At 37.3% G+C, this 17,395-nt stretch overlaps 2 protein-coding genes across 2 annotated transcripts in view; both read left to right on the top strand.

Moving 5' to 3' along the window:
- The window catches only part of LOC134670685 (prostatic acid phosphatase-like), a 50,871-nt gene extending 44,599 nt beyond the window's left edge, over positions 1 to 6,272 (top strand). Inside the window, exons 6-8 of the mRNA XM_063528501.1 lie at positions 3,252 to 3,372; positions 4,114 to 4,325; positions 5,362 to 6,272. Coding sequence (XP_063384571.1) covers positions 3,252 to 3,372; positions 4,114 to 4,325; positions 5,362 to 5,526 — 498 coding nt within the window. The 3' untranslated portion in view covers positions 5,527 to 6,272. The remainder of the gene's footprint in view (positions 1 to 3,251; positions 3,373 to 4,113; positions 4,326 to 5,361) is intronic.
- An 8,207-nt stretch (positions 6,273 to 14,479) lies between these two features.
- Positions 14,480 to 17,395, top strand: part of LOC134670639 (uncharacterized) — a 276,108-nt gene continuing 273,192 nt past the window's right edge. The window contains exon 1 of the mRNA XM_063528448.1: positions 14,480 to 14,799. The gene's annotated coding sequence lies outside the window, so the exon portion shown is untranslated. The remainder of the gene's footprint in view (positions 14,800 to 17,395) is intronic.

Genomic DNA, 17,395 nt, shown 5'->3' with positions numbered 1-17,395 from the left:
AACTACGAAGCGAGCATCGCCGAGCGAGTACCGCTGAGCTAGTTTTATCTTATCGCGGCGACAAACTAGTAGAGCGAGTGTTTTCGCCGGCAGTGTGAACGGCCAGCGATGAACTATTAATACGTATATGTGTCTCTTTTACTAACACAGGATCCTAATCTTTTGTTCGTTTCTTGGGCGAGAAAATCGCCGATAGTTAATCGCTTACTCGCTCTTGGTGGGACAAGTGCCTTATACTTACAAGTATTTAGGGCCCCCCCACATCTGGCGTCTTTAGAGCGTCGGCGTCTACAATTCTATGGCCGACGTCGACGCAACGTCGACGCAGCGTCGACGCAACTGCGCAGCGACGTCATTTTCCATAGCGCTGGACCGACGCCGATAGACGCCGACGCTCGAAAGACGCCAGATGTGGGGGGACCCTTAGATAAAGGTTACATAATGATGACATTGCCACACTATTGTCATTGCAAATGTCATGCAGAGTTCGCTTAGTCCGACTCTAAAATTAGACCAAGCTGACTTGGCAACAATTTTGATACTTAGGGACAGTGCGCGTAGGAGGGTCTGCCACCTTCTGGCCTGAATCGGAATATATATGTGCATTGCCAAAGTAAGTGCTACCATTCGCGTCGCACATAGGTCGGAAATCACGATTTAGGCCGCCAAAAATATTTTATTGCATTTTTGCGCTTTATATACGATTTCGAACTAAGAAAACATATTTTTAGATCATTACAATTATTATTTTTAAATTTATGGCCCTTTTTTCCAAAAAAATGTTGTTTTTGATCCTCCTCGCTTGATTATTTTATATAGGTACGAGTATTAATGATAGATATTATAGTAAATAAACATGTATTTTCTTCCATTGAATATACAAATAATAAAATCCACATATATTTATACATATATATTATATTTAGGTATAAGAGTAACATCTAGACACGCGGCAGCCTGTCAAGCCAAGTTCAAGCAAAGGAACTGGCTAGCCAGCGCCGAGTGTAATATTACACGAACCACTTGGTGCCACTTTTGACCCTTCTATAACTCAAAACATCTTTGACGTAAACACATAAAACTACGTGTGTTTAATTATATCCATAAGGATATCTAGAAGCCCAAATTTCATGAAGCTAGCTCAAACGGTTATAAAGGTATGGAGGTCAAAAAGTCGTAAATTTTAAGACTGACTTATGACTTATAGTACCTAAACCTAACCTACTTCCAGATGACCTAGAAGGATGAAATTTGGAATCCAGCTTGGTTATTGTGTGTAACCGTAGGAAAAAATCTAAAAATAAAATAAAGTTAAAAAATAGAGGGGGTCCCCATACAAAAAAAACACTTTTTATTGGGACTGACATATAAGTACCTAAACCTAACCTACTTCCAGATGACCTAGAAGGATGAAATTTGGAATCCAGCTCGGTTATTGTGTGTAAACGTAGGAAAAAATCTAAAAATAAAATAAAGTTTAAAAATAGGGGGGATCCCCATACAAAAAAACCATTTTTTATTGGGACTGACATATAAGTACCTAAACCTAACCTACTTCCAGATGACCTAGAAGGATGAAATTTGGAATCCAGCTCGGTTATTATGTGTAAGCGTAGGAAAAAATCTAAAAATAAAAAAAAATTAAAAAATAGGGGGGGTCCCCATACAAAAAAATATTTTTTTATTGTAGCGTTGGAACCGTTACAAGCAGATATTTGAAACTACCCCAATATATGTATTATTATATTTGCTATATTAAAATAAAGTTTAGTCAAAAAATAAGTGGTGTCCCCATACAAAAAACTTGTAATACGCTCTTAACAACCGGCCAACGGTGTGTCGTCGGCGGCGCGTGGCACCACATAATTATACAAAGAACAGAAGTAAAAACCATACAGCGGAAACACAAGAAAAAACATTAAATCTCAATACCTGCCTAGTTTTCTTTACAAAAAGTATTGATATCCCACCAAAAACATAAATGTAAAAAAGGAGAGCCAAGTTCAATACAAAAATTATGCTTGGCTGTGGGGCTCGCCGCAAAAAGAATGGAGATCTAAATGAGTGCCACTGCCAAGTTCTATGCAAAATCCAAATATGTATTTATAGGAACAAAATAACATTATAAACAAGTATTAAACTCTATTTCTTTGCTTTATTGGATACCTATAACAATTGCTGTTATTTAAAAAAAAGGGAGATCTTAAAGTAGGTTAGATTTGGCTTGGCCAGGTTTTATCAGAATTACAATATATATAAAATGATTGATATAATGAAAACTGGCCAAGTCAAATCTAACCTACTTTAAGATCTCACATTTTTTTTACAAGGAAACTTTGTTGACTTTTCGTATTCTCGCAAAGCCTTTGCAAAAGTTCTGGGGCAAATAATTACCTAGATGTTTGTTTGTTTGAGAATCTCTTGAATTTACGTAGATTTCTCATTGCAGCTAAATTGTAATTTGAAAGAGATTCATTAGGTACATTATATTGATTTGCGGTTGGAAGTAAGGCATTTCACAAAGCTGTCCACTACGTTAGAAATAAATATTTCATTATTTATAGCAATGTGCCCAGTTTACCGTTTATTTCAAAGGACAAAATGACAAAAATGTTAGGAAAATATTAAAAACGGGACATTTAGAGGTGTATTCCCATTTGTCCCCGCCGCTGGGCACAGATGATACAGGTGCATTCATATGAATCATTCCGGTCTGTCTCTTCGTCATGGTAGACGTCACGTAGGGCGGGGACAAATGGGAATCCATCCATATATGTAGCTCTCGGTCGTTTTATCTTTATGTTTGCATTACTTTTTGTGCCTCATTTTGACAATTGTAGGATTAAATATCGGTAAAAATATCTTATCGATATTTCGTTTTGTCAAACACTCTTCTCTGTCTAGTTCATCATCATCAGTATTTAAGAGCTATGCTCTTGTCGGTGGAGTAATCGCCACTCTTCTATTTGCTGGGCCAGCCTTTTAACTCCCTCGTACGACACGACAGAAACTTTTTGTTTTATTTGGCTGAGATATGTGAGCCTGGGCTTCCTCTGCGTCTTTTCCCCTCAATCTTGCCCTCCAGGATGTTTAAAAAGAATCTGTCGTGCCGTATCAAGTGGCCAACCATCTTGCCCCTTCTGTCTTGTGTGTTGTGTTCTGTGTTGTGTTCTGTCTAGTTATATGTAAAATTTACTTTGAATAATAATTATGCGTGTCTTTGACACTAATCTCCATCGTTTGTCTTCCAGATAAGCCTGGGTGTGGATATCCCGGAGTGGTCCAAACCTATCCTGCCACGCCTGACGGAAGCCTCTCTCCTGGCCTACAGGCTCTTCTTTAAAACTAAGGATCTGAAGATGATTGGAGGAGGTATGATAACTTTTATCGTCAATTATTCGTCTGCTATAAGTAATGTTTTAGTCGACTAGCCAAGAAGGATAAAACAATATAATCGTGTAAACCTATCCCGCTCGCGCGTAAAGGTCGCGGGAGACCGCTGGATGCGGGTGGCGCAAGACCGGTCATTGTGGCACTCTTTGGAGGAGGCCTATGTCCATCAGAGGACGTACTCTGGCTGATATGATGATGATGATGAAACCTATATACTCGTATTTGCCTGCGTTTGTATAATAGTATGACGGTCAGAATATACTTACAAGTTTAAACGAGGCCAGTTATCAAGATAATCTAAGACAAGTCCATTTATGAGGAAGTTCATTGAAATATAACAATATCCATCAAGCAACGATAAATCTAAACCCTACGACACATTAATATCTTCATCTTGATTCCTAAATCAAGTGCAATAAGGAGCCTTAGGAATATAAGCATCAGGATTCAGGGGCTTACTAAGAAAGACGAAATCACTGACACGGTAGGTTTGAAAAACAGTCGTCCATGCAGGCAACATATATTTACAGTCCAATGGCTTTAGAGTTCGACCAAGAAAAGTATGCAGCAATATTTATCAAAATTTCCCATGCAGTGCAAGTGTTAATTATACGTCATAATTTCATAGAAGTTTGACGTTTAACATAACACTTGCACTGCGTGGGCTATCAAAATCTCGGCAGACCTTTCTTGGTCTCTATCAACCCTTCTATCTTCCAGGCGTCCTCCTCCACAAGTTCCTTGAGACCACCAAAGCCGCAACCACCGGCAAGGCCTTCAAGAAGCTGAGCGTAGTCTCCGCTCACGACTACAACATGGGCGGGCTGATGGCCGTGTCGAGGGTCGCGGGCGACGAGCGGATCATGCCGGCCTACGCGTCGCTGTTTGCACTCGAACTGTACAGGTCTAGGGGCGGCGTGTACAGTGTACTGGTGAGTTATCAGATACATGAGTGTAGTGGCCCATGACTATAACATGGGCGGGCTGGTGGCCGTGGCGAGGGTCGCGGGCGACGAGCGGATCATGCCGGCCTACGCGTCGCTGTTCGCGCTGGAGCTGTACATGTCCAGCGTGTACAGTGTACTGGTGAGTATCAAATGACGGATAGAAACTTCTCCCAAGGATCAACCTGAGAAGCTTGCTTCTGCTCTTGCAGCTCTCAAGAATTAAAATCTCTACTATGACCGATCTTGTGCCTTGCGGTAATGCCGCGGATCGGGGAATACTCACTTCCTAATGACAATAAAAGATAGCGAATTTCTAAAGCCCGGTCTTCTGCCTCGCATAAGCCAAATGTGCAAAAGTAAACTGAAGGTCGCCATTCAACCATCCGAATAAACCTCATTGATAACAGCATTTCGATTCGATCGATCTGGTCCTCTTGTAGTCTTGTGGTCTTGTATCTTGCAGGCTTTCCTTTTCCATTGAGGCGCCATTTTGCTAAGATGCTGTTTTTTTCTTAGACTTGATCGGACCGCGTCTCCAGCTACATATTTAGCTTCGCTCCAGCTCAGTCCAATTAGTGTTGGCCGCAGATAGACGATGGTCTTTAATATAAATGGGTGTTGGCCGCAGACAGCGGAGAGGTCTTTAAGAGCCATCCCACACACTAACGTTTTTTGAGGAGTCGTCAGTCAGCGCTATGGAAAATGGCGTCGCTGTGCAGTTGCGCCGACGTTGCATCGAGGAGCAGCCATAGAGTTGACTAGACGCTGACGCTCGAGAGACGCTAGTGTGGGGTGGCTCTCACCGGTCCGAAGGTGTGTGGATTCGTATCCCACCATTCCCACCGCTGTCACCATGAAGTAAACACAAAGACAGCTGGATACAGACTGATTTATTATTTTAAAAAGCTACCTACACCAATAAATATTTGTGAATTACAGTTACATAGACGCCGACGCTCGGGAGACGCTAGTGCGTGGCTCTCATACTCATAACAGGAACTAACATAGTCGTTTGTTTCAGCCGGTGTACCTAGAGCAAGCAGGACAGGGCGCAGCGACGCACCTGCGTTTCCACAGCTGTCCGGACCCTTACTGCGAACTGGAGAAGTTTAAGGACTTGACCCAGGAGTATGTGCTGCCTGAGAAAGAGTATCACAGGATGTGTAGCGAGAAAACTGAGTTATAGTGGCCATTTTGACAAAATAGATAATGGTGTTCAAATTGTTCAATCGAATTAAGTGACTAAAAATGTTTCTAATTTGTAAAAGGTATAGGTATGGATAAATAGTCTTATCAAAGACAGTAATAAACAAGTTTTTCTTCATATTTCTGTTCACAGCTAAGTAAAGGGTTAACGAAACGTGCATGCTAGTTGTCGCACCGTCTAAATGAGCCTTTACGAAATAGTTGGGTCGTGTTTGGTTTGGTGTATGTAACTTTTAATGACAATGAAAGTTTCAACAATTTGGCTAATGAAAAATTTTGACTATCGTACAATTTATATTAGAATATAAAATAAAGACAACGAGTGATGTAACTTATGAAAATAATAATTAAATTGATAAAAATATGTTTAATTAATTATATCACTTTATCTGTGATAGTAAGTTAGTGACATCGGTAATAACTTAGTAAAAAATATTATTATTACTTTTTAAAACTAACGTGCCTATATTTCGCTCAGCCATTTTCAGAAAATGGCGCGAAATTCAACACTTATGTAAGTGAAAGGTGAATGGCATTCCATGGCTAAATTTCGTTTGCAGACGTTTCTGCTTAATAAAACATTATACTATAAATAGACCTAGAGCTAGTTATAGTTTTCATTCATATACTTACTAGAGAATAAGCGTGTTTGTAAATTTTCTAGAATCTGGTCAGCAAAACGCTTCAGTGAAAATGTAAACTGATAGTTACAAAGACATAAAACATTTAAATAAAATTGCCTTGTTTAATTTATTTCGATCAATATACTAACGAGCGGTCCTAGAGCTGTCCGGTTAATCAAGTTATCCGTAAGATATGCATATTGATAATATGCACCGTAAGAAATCTGGAAAAGACCTTGCCCCACGACGTATCTGCTATAATATCAACATCGCAAATTGCGATTAATTGCGATTTGTAATTAATTAGATGATAATAATTAAAATGAAAACATAGTTTTGCTACATTTTAACATTATGTTTTAATCGACACTGATATATTTGTTTGTAGTAATATTTGTATCGTAAACTAAGTAAGGTTCAAACCCGTTTAACCTTCAATATAGCATGAATCCAGCAATATACATTAGTCACAAATATTGATTGCAATTATTACAATCGCAAATATCGCAATAATATGCTACGCAATTATAATTTTAATCTCCTACAGTAATTTTAATAGCCAAACCACATATACTCTCCCGCTATCGCTACTGTTACAAAATTTTAGGAGATGCTACGAGTATATTTAGTTTCAATCTGTGATAATTAACATGCCCCGGGGTTGTGCGCGTATGTTTACACTAGCCAACAATAGGTAAAACCTGTGAACACAGAAACTAGATATATTCATTTGCTTTTTTTACAATATCCTGGGTTACGTAACATTTTTAATTTAACACAAGTTAGGTGGTAAGTAATAAAATAAAACCATGCCATTGATCAATTATTAGAGATGCACCGGATATCCGGTTACTATCCGGCCGGGTACCGGACAGTAACATTGCTTGATTTCGGAGTAAACAAATTGGATTAAAGAAACAGATACGGTCATAATCGTACTTGTTTATTATTTTAAATCAATTCAATAATTCCATTTACTTGCACGCGCACTCATTTCGAACCTAGAAATGAGTCCGCGCGAACGTTCACTATAGTTCGTTTTTTTTAGCATTAGAAAGAACTTGCAAGAAGGTAAGCGATCTTGACATGTCTTTTAATTGAAAAACGCTTTTTAAAATTCAAAAACAATTCAAAATGAAAGCAGAAGAATATAAATGATCGTATTAGATTCATAATTGTTACATATTTGCAGTCACTTATTTTTAAAATGTGTTTTTCAATTAAAAGACACATCAAGATTGTTTACCTAATTTCTAATGCTAAAAAAAACGAACTATAGGAAACAGGTCAAACCTGCAGAATGCGCACCTAAAAAACCGAAATGTAGGTATAGTTCCGCTGGCCGAATATCCGGCCAAACAACTATCCGTTGCATCTCTATCAATTATTTAATGATAGATTGGTAAGTAACTCTTAATATTTTAATTTCGAATACAATTTAGAAAAGCGAAACCTAAACCGATTCACATTCATACGTCAAATTTGCATTTCCGAGTAGGGAAGCCCAGATCCACACAAGCTTAAAGGTAGAATCCTCAATCCTCATGTCAACGTCCACACCTGTTTCATACTTTCTAATTACGCAAAACTGAAAAGCTCAAAAAGAGTAGAGTCATTTATCAAACGAACGTTTGACGCCATCTCGTGAACGCGGCCATTTTGTGAACGAGTAATTTATGGTCGTGTTTTGTTTTTAAAAGGAATTTAAGCCGCGTATTCACTCGACACGGGGATGTCGTACAATTTCTTTTGATAAACATACGTCGTGTGGTGTTTCTCACGCTTTATACCTGCCAGTTACAATTGCCAGAATTAGCGCCTATAGAGTAACACGAAGTTACGATCTCATTTTAAAACGATATTCTGTAATAACATGAAATTTGACATGAACATTCAAGTAACAATGGTTACCTACTATAGTTTTTCCAAAGATTTTCTAAAACTCGCTTGCCTCGCCCGGGATTCGAACCGACTAAAAATTCCAAAAAATAAACACTCGCAATTTTATTCTACTAGTCGATACAGTTAATGATAACATTTCTCCAAGAAACATTAGGTATTACACTCTTCTGTCGTATAAAATATCCATAAAAGCTAATATGTAGTACTCAAGATTTTTTAAAACAAACAAATGGAATAAAAAAAAGAAATATCTAGAAATGCAGGTTCGTTTCTTTTTTAAAATAAAGGAATGTATCCTTTAAGTAAAATGAGCCAGCTTAAGGATTTAAGGTAGTTTCCCTCCAGGGCCCGACTTATCTTTCCACACTGTATACCGGCCCCGGCGTACACGCCGCTCGGCTCCTTTGACAATTTTAGTTTATTTTAACGTATACTATACCAGTGTAAAGATCTTTTTTTTTGTAATTGAGTAATTGATTTGAGTCAAACGGTCCTCGCTAGAGATACGGGCGGCCGTTTGCTCTTTGATTCAGTAAGAGCTGTGTTGGTAGTGGATTGCGGTGTCTGTTTAGTGGTTTTGGACAGGTTCCCACAATAGTACGGGTGAACCTGCCCCAAGTGTAAAGATCTACCAATCATCATCATCATCATCATCATCTCAGCCTATATACGTCCCACTGCTGGGCACAGGCCTCCTCTCGAGCGCGATCTACCAATATTACAAAGTTATTATTGTTATTAAGACCCAAGACTGTGTTTTCTATCAAGAAATGCCCACATCCCCATCGACGGGATAAAAACTAGGGATGCAACGGATAGTTGTTTGGCCGGATACCGGATATCCGGCCTGGACACTGGCCGAATATCCGGTATCCGGCCGCCGGATATTCGGCCGGCGGAACTATACCTACATTTCGGTTCTTCAGGTGCGCATTCTGCAGGTTTGACCTGTTTCCTAGTAAACGTTCGCGCGGACTCATTTCTAGGTTCGAAATGAGTGCGCGTGCAAGTCAGTGGTATGATTAAATTGTTTTAAAATAATAAACAAGTACGATTATGACCCTGTCAGTTTCTTAAACCCAATTTGTTTACTCCGAAATCAAGCAATGTTACTATCCGGTATCCGGCCGGATAGAAGGCCACTATCCGTTATCCGGCCGGATAGTAAAATAATGGCCGGATAGGCCGGATACCGGATAGTAACCGGATATCCGGTGCATCTCTAATAAAAACTACTACTCGCTCTATTTTCTTTATATAAGTAGGTATTAATAATTTTTAGCAACGAAAACCCATACTTAGTAAGTACCTGATCTAAAAGTTAATACCAAGTATCATGTAATATAAGCATGTCGTTTTATAATCAGAGTGTTACTTCGATTGTATGGGAGCGGCGGGTTCGTGTGACTCTTAATAGTCAAGTACCTTAGTGGAGAACATTAAAACGACGATAAATCACTTAAATACTTATCGAACCCCCGTCCATAGCCTACGTTGACCACATCGCACACACAGGTCTTATTTGCCACATGCTATTTAAAAACCTTATCAACTAGATTTAATATAGGTAGGGACGTACACGCTTACACAGTTCCTTATATGTACGGATATAAGAATAAGAATAATTTATTGAGAATAACCTTATTTCTAATGTTACATTGAACGTGAACTTTTACTTTTTACGTACATTGTTACGTGCGCCTGAACTAGGAATATAATCCTGTATCTCAGGCAAAGAGATAATATTCTAATTTAAAGAACAATAAACAATAAATAAATTAAAATCATGAACATTGACACATAAATATGTAGGTATTGCATTATCTTACACATATGATGGTCGTATTTGTCTACGTGACAGCGTGATAAAACGGTATTTGTCTCTTTCTATCCCGCAGAGTTAAAAAGTGACAGTTGTTTTATCACGTGGATAAATGTGGATAAAGAGATCCATAATAGGCTTGGGACTACGGGAAATATGTATCTACCTGGGCGATTGTTAAAAAAACCATAACTTTTAGACAAAAGGGATATCTGAGTAAATTTTAAACAAAAGGGTTAATCTTTTTAAAAGCGTTATTTTTATACAACTTATAAAGGATTTGTAATATTAGCCGTGGTGATTTGAGAGTTCATTGGTTTGAGTTGTGAAACTATTTAATATGAAGGGTTTACAATTATAATAGAGCGTTGCGAGAAAATTATAAACTCAATACATATTTGTAGGTATAGGAGCTCGACCCTTCGCGCTTGCATATTTCAGCCGTCTCATTCTAGGTTAGGTTGACAATTAGCTACCTACGAACCTGACCGCCTACCGCGAAGCACGTTCGACGTGTCGCTTTCCTGTCACACTTACGTACGAATTTACAAGTGCGATAGAGAGGCAACACGTCGAACGTGGTTCGCGGTAGGCCCTCTGCACACGCTAGATAAAAATACCTAATATGTATTATAAGTTCTGGTTTCATATATCCGTCATATTGTGGGCAAAATATATAGATGGAGTAGTATTATATTTATATACAGGGTGATTCCGGGGTCGTGGAGCAAGCGATCAAGGCATGATACACAAGCCCATACTGAACAACTTTTACTATGGGACCAACTCCGAAATCGCGAAAAAAAAAATTGGTAGTTTCATACATTTCGGCCGATCACATGTTGTCGTGTTCTATGGGAAGGCCAGTTTTTTTTCGCGATTTCGGATTTGGTCCCATAGTAAAGCCAGCGATCAAGGCATAATACAGTGATCGGCCGAAATGTATGAAACTACCAATTTTTTTTTCGCGATTTCGGAGTTGGTCCCATAGTAAAAGTTGTTCAGTATGGGCTTGTGTATCATGCCTTGATCGCTTGCTCCACGACCCCGGAATCACCCTGTATATCGGCTATGTCGATATATGACGGCGCTGCTATCCTAGGAAATCAGAGTTTATCCACCAGTTCCACCACTGTATTGTTTAAAACTATAAAAGCACAAAAGAACAAGAGGGTATTGAACTGCAGTTTGTTTCGAACTGTCATAATTTCATGTCTAGTTTTTTGCATTTCTGAAATAGTGATGTGCCACAACCGCAAGCCGCAAACGATAAATGACGTAGGTATTTTTCGAAATCGCTATTATGTTTTAGCTTTACTAAAGTTAAACTGGACACATTATTTACAGCTTTTACAATTTTGAAGGTCACAAATTTGAAACTTTGAAAAGAGGTTGGTAGTGGATGGTATATTAGGTAGTCTGTCTGTACGCCATAGTAAATGTATGGCGAACTTGATCTTAGAAACCGCCAACCGGACCGGTATTATATTCTTTGGGCTATACACACATGTACAAAGTTCCTGACTAAATACAATCAGATAAAAAATGGATAAAGAAAATTGGGTTCAAGGGAAACTTGCAATCCAACTTAGGGAATGAAATTAACATTTAAGGCAGGGGTGGAAAATACGAGGTGTGTAACTTCCTTTGCGGATTTATTGATTATGGTTCCCCTCTTGCACATCCCCTGTGTAGTTACGAGTAGTAAATTAGTAGGTATAAGTAAATTCCTTTGCCAGGCGAAAGGCACCCTAAATTTATGCCACTCAAAATAATTATTGAATTTGTATGTCAAAAAATTATGTGAAAAGGACGAGTGGCAAAAGGGGATTCATCAATGACATCTAGAAAAAAATAACAATTTTGTTTTTCATTTCAGTAACTAATTCATTAATTTTTGCAGCTTTGCAGCTTGCTATATTTCTGAGAAGAAAGTCAAAGATGTTTTTGAAGCTAGCATAGGCTATTACGAAAACATATCACGGTAGCCTAATCTGCATTGAACTAGCGTTGCTATAACCCTTTTGTTGTACAATAAGAAAACACTTGTGCTCAGAAAGATTTGCGCCGAACTTCGTATTGCTCCAGCGTTCCTTGCAAATCCCGATTACTTCTAATACTTAGTCCCGGTAACATTGATATTCAAAAAAAACTTTCTTACAGGACTGCAAGATAATCCTGCGCCCGATAACAAATTCTGTAAGTCTAATCGGATCGGATAAATACGAAATACTTAATGTAAATTCATTTACTAACAACATACCAAGAATTCAAAGCTTCTTCAGGAACATTACCAAAATGTATAATATACATTAAGAAATTTTAGTGCAAAGGATTCTAATCAAGGAACTAGGTTAGTTGTTCGTATAGAATTTTATTTCTAGCATTGGAATTTAAGATTACATCTCCGGAGCGCAAACAAAAAAAATCTAATCTTCAATTCTTCAACAAGCCTCTATGTCTTATGAGTCTCATGACGAAGAGAGCTTTTTTGTAAGAACGATACAAATGGTGGCCATTTGTCTGCACTGATCGTCTTGAAAATATCAGTTATTCTATAGCTTTGCGAAAGATAAAAACGTAACATTATTTTTCTGTGAAAAAGTTAAATACTCGTGCAATTTTTACTCAATCAATAAAAAAATAAATGTGGTACCAAGAAAGACAACTACTACTAGCTATATTACAAAAAAATAATAATAAAAAGGATAAATCTTCGTAACTATACCATAATTTTCAAATTAAAAATCAACAGAATGTTGCAAAAATCGATTATATTTTTAATTAACCAAATAATGATTTGTACATTCGCGTTTTTATATTTGAACATTATCTACACTACTTGTCATACTGCCTATGTATTATCAGCAGAGCGCTTCAAATTGAAATCGATACGGGTCAGTTTGGTTTCACATTTATTTCATCGAATGTACAGTCAACCAATTTGATTAGAACCTTGTCGCATTAACTACTATAGATACATGACACGCATCACTCAATAAGCTCTGTCGTTGAAGATAAACATATTAAATTCATTGTGACATGGTTCTATAATTCTGTATTGGCCTCGGAATCAAATTGCATATGTTTCGTAATAGCAATTTAGCTTCTATTTCTGGTAGGTACTAGGAAACTAACTATCAGAAATTCCTAATTAGACCAGACCTAGTCATAGCGGATAACGATGTTGGTTCAAGGTCTAGTGATCATATACTACTGAGAGTAATTTACATAGTAATTAAGTGTTCGGGCTTCCAAATTACACATGTTATCTCGTTAATTTAGTGAGTATGAAATTGGTATGAAATCTCAATTCTCATATAGGTACTCTCTCTCAATTTGATAGGTATGTTATAATTATCGTGCCCCAATTGTATAAGAGAGGAAATATAATTAGTTTTATTGTATAATTAAAGACAACATAGATTTTCAATGTTGAGTCGAGATAGTAAAATAATTTAAAATAAGTATAATATTAATTTAAAGAGAAAGACTTACTTTATTTTAATAATAGAATCTGAGCTTTACCTACTGAGAAAGATCGCTTTTACTCATTAATATTAATGAGTAAATATTAGTATAACATAAAACAGTATAGGGAGGTGAGGTACCCATTACTAATTTGGATAATAACTATAGGTACTTACCTCTCTAGAGGAGAGGTAGGTTCCTGTAAAATTTCTATATTTATTACTTACATGCAAACCCTTTTAAGGTGCTTATTTCAAAATGGTGAATATTTTTATTTTCCGTGAATTTGACATCGAACTAAGTAGGTACTGACTGTAAAAATATGGGTGTAGCCAGCTTTGAACTTATTAAAAAATATGTCTCATAGCTCTTAATTCGCTGATATAAGAGCTATGGGACATATATTATTTTTGAGATGATTTATGCACCCATATTGTTACAGTTGACTGTACTTACTAGCTAAATCCTAATACCTAACTGATTTTAAACATGAAGTATTATACTTTACAAACAGTCTTTTATACGAGCATACATAAAATTGAGAATATTAGATACCTGACTGAAAGTTCCATAAAAAGGACCTGATTAAATAAAACAAACCCGCAAAGCTAAATGGTCGAATTCATTATTAAGTAACGTAAAATGTAACTCAAATATGGTAGAAACCATAGGAAGTATGTAAGTCAAATGTAAGTACCTATTATAAATTATAAAAATGTGGGCCGCAAAAAAACCGGCCAGGTAGTGTCCCCTCCCTAACTGCCACGAAGTTAGCCACGTTTTGGCAGCTGCGTACCGTTCGCGCCTACATTCACTCAGTTTTGTTCAATGTTCTCGGATCCGTCCGTGACTTTTAACTAAACAAAACCCTATTTACGCTTGAAACTTAGTTTTAAACACGAACTACGGCATTATTTTACAAGTGAACCCCAAACAAAGCCGACTATAACAACAAAATGTAACATAGCAACAACTCCGCCAAGTTTCTCGTGTTGTTTATAGTTTTAGTCGCGGTAACCTGGCGGAATTAGAGAGCGCAACAGTTTGTTGGTCGACTTTCGGCGCGTGGGGCGTATTTTATTTTGTACGGTTATACTTTGCGTTCGAGGCAAGCAGTCATTCATTGCGTTCTAAGACGCGCTATCGTGTCTCGCGTTGATACGTCCAAAAAGTTTATAAACGAATTAAAAGAGTGTTAATGTATGAAAAAACGAAACGAATTTCGAGAAAATTGCGAAAAAGTGTTCCGCACGAGTGTTAGAGTGTGTTTGTGTTGGTTATATCGTAGTGTTACAAAGTGCATTCTTCGGTGATTCATCTCGAGAAACAAGAAATCTCTGTGTCAGTTATAGTTATTTTGTGTAACCGCTAAACTAAGTTGGTGAAATGATCACTTTTTGGAGCTGAGCCGGTTGATCTGATCCGTTACAAAAAGGTATGTTATGCTTTGATGTTCATGGTATTTATCTTTGCACCCCGAATGACATTGTGAATGTAGTTTTTATATTAAGTATAAATTGAATCTTATCTACAATACCTTCTCTTTTAGCATATCACTTGTAGTCGTAAATAGTTTAGCATATCTGCTTATACCTATCAGTGTTTAAAGGCGTCTCGTCTTCAAAACATTCATTACAAAATGTTATCCTTATGTTTATGTGTTCAAACAAAAATGGTTCAAAGAGATCATTAAAAATAAACCTTTAACACAGCCTATACAGCCAGAACGCGGTTACCATGGTCCAAAGCAATTTAAAAAAACTAATAGAACCATATAGTACTTAACGTCAAGTACACGCTGGCCGTGAGCCGATTCAGCCCATGCCACGTTAGGTATAAAAAAAGTTAGCGCCGTACCGGTCCGCTAAACTGGTCGTAATTTTAAATATGGAACTTGATGTCCCATAAAGAAAATACCTGCCTTGGACAAACCCATCTAGCTACTCTGGCTACTTTGTAGTAACAAAGTTAAGTAAAAGTTGATACCTGTGTATCATCATCATCATTTCAGCCATACGACGTCCACTGCTGAACATAGGCCTCCCCCTTGGACCTCCATTCGTACCGGTTGGAAGCGACCCGCATCCAGCGTTACCTATGTATATTATGTCATATTTTCATTGGGATTCATCGTTTATTTAGGCATTTTCACTCTGTCACTATGTGCAGAGTTTAACTACGTACGCTTTTTCTTGTGCCCTTTTCCTCGTTTACCCTGCGATCCTGCTTCTCCCTTCCCTCCCTGTAGGTACTCTGTACTCCCTGAATAGTACTACACTAGTAGTAGTACTTACCCCCTATCCTAGAAATAGTGTCCTGATCTTAAACTTCTAAAGGGGCTTGGTCGGATTTTGGAGCCAAGACTGTTTTTCGTGCCAAGTTAATTTTATACCTATCAGAGTATCGCTCCCCTGCGTAAGGGTAGTTTATTTCGTAGTTGCATCCCCCTCTTTTGTGCAAGGGTTAAATTTTACAAGTCGTTTCTTACACATCGCCCCCTCTAGTTACAATCTATATTAGATGGAGTAGGTACCTAATACTCGTATGTAGGTACCAAGTATGTATGTACAATTGTACATCCACTACATCTAGTTTGACAAACAGTATGCAGTGTTGCCAACTCGGATTTTGAAAAAATGCTAGACTAATGTCTAGATTATGCCAAAATTATACCAAAGTTTTTTGAAATATGCTAAAAAAAATGCTAAAATGTCAACTTGAAATTAGATACTTAACACATACATTTTTCAAATTTGCCGCCTTTTTCTACTGACATGATCTGCTTGACCCAATTTATATAGTCAGTCGACGTCCATCCGTCCAAAAAAGTCAAAATTCATATGAAAATATGAACCACATAAGGCGATGGCGCATATTGTTGCTGCCAAGTTGGTGCAAACTTGGCTTAGACTAAATTATGCTAAAAAATATGCCAGATGCTAAATGAAAAATTTTGATGCCAAAGCCAGTGAAAATATGCCAGATCTGGCATCAATTATGCCAAGTTGGCAACACTGACAGTATGAACCTAGTGTAATTTTCATAATAAATAAGGTAAACGTACTAGTGCTCGACATGCTAATGACACCTTGCTGTCACCTGTATTCTGTATTGACAATGACTTAAGTTTCAAGATGACATGTACTGGGACCGCGTCGCGCACCAGTACGTTTACCTTACTTACTTAACTTAATATAGGTATATTTTATAAATTTTAGGTTAAAGAGAGGTTTAAAACCTCAAGAATCTCAAGATGTAGGATGTAAGTAAGTACATAGTAGATTTTAGTAGAAAATAAAAATGAAATTAGTAGTACAGGTATAATATATAACATGTAATGCCTATGTAGCTTACCTTATGCTTTAAAAATAATATATCATGATACCTAGTTAAGTTATGTAGGCACAGTAAGCTGCAGAGATACGTAACTGATTTCCCCTGCAAAAAAGTTTCTATGCAGGGAGGGACAGGGTTGCCAACTTTTTTTTGGAGGAATATAGTATTTTCCAGAATAAGGCATCAAAAATATAGTACATTTCAAAAAAATATAGTACTTTTACATAAAATACTAAACATGAGTGTAATATACGATTAATCGGAAATATAGTATTTTAGCGTACTATATATTTTTTCCAAAAGTATATAGTACAGAGAGCCAAAAATATAGTACAATACTATATAATATTGTACGGTTGGCAACTACTTATAGATGAGATAAAATAAGGAATAAAAGACTTATCTCTGCAGCTTACTGTACATGCTTAGGTAGATACATTTTAATAGTAATAGCTACTTAGCTACCTCGTATAGTATTCTACATATGTAGTTTATTTAGATTAGATCCTAGTGCCTTAATTTCTAGATAGGTACGAGTATCTACACCTTGGTAAAGTTTTATACTAGCCAATTAGGTACAGTCAGCAGCAGAAGTTGCTAAGCGCGTGAGGTGTTCAAAATTACCTTGACACGCTCTTTTTTTTATAGGACATTTTTACACAAATTGACTAAGCCCCACGGTAAGCTCAAGAAGG

Source organism: Cydia fagiglandana, chromosome 14, assembly GCF_963556715.1.
Source record: "Cydia fagiglandana chromosome 14, ilCydFagi1.1, whole genome shotgun sequence".
Taxonomy (NCBI): domain Eukaryota; kingdom Metazoa; phylum Arthropoda; class Insecta; order Lepidoptera; family Tortricidae; genus Cydia; species Cydia fagiglandana.
This window is presented reverse-complemented; position numbering and strand designations above follow the sequence as displayed.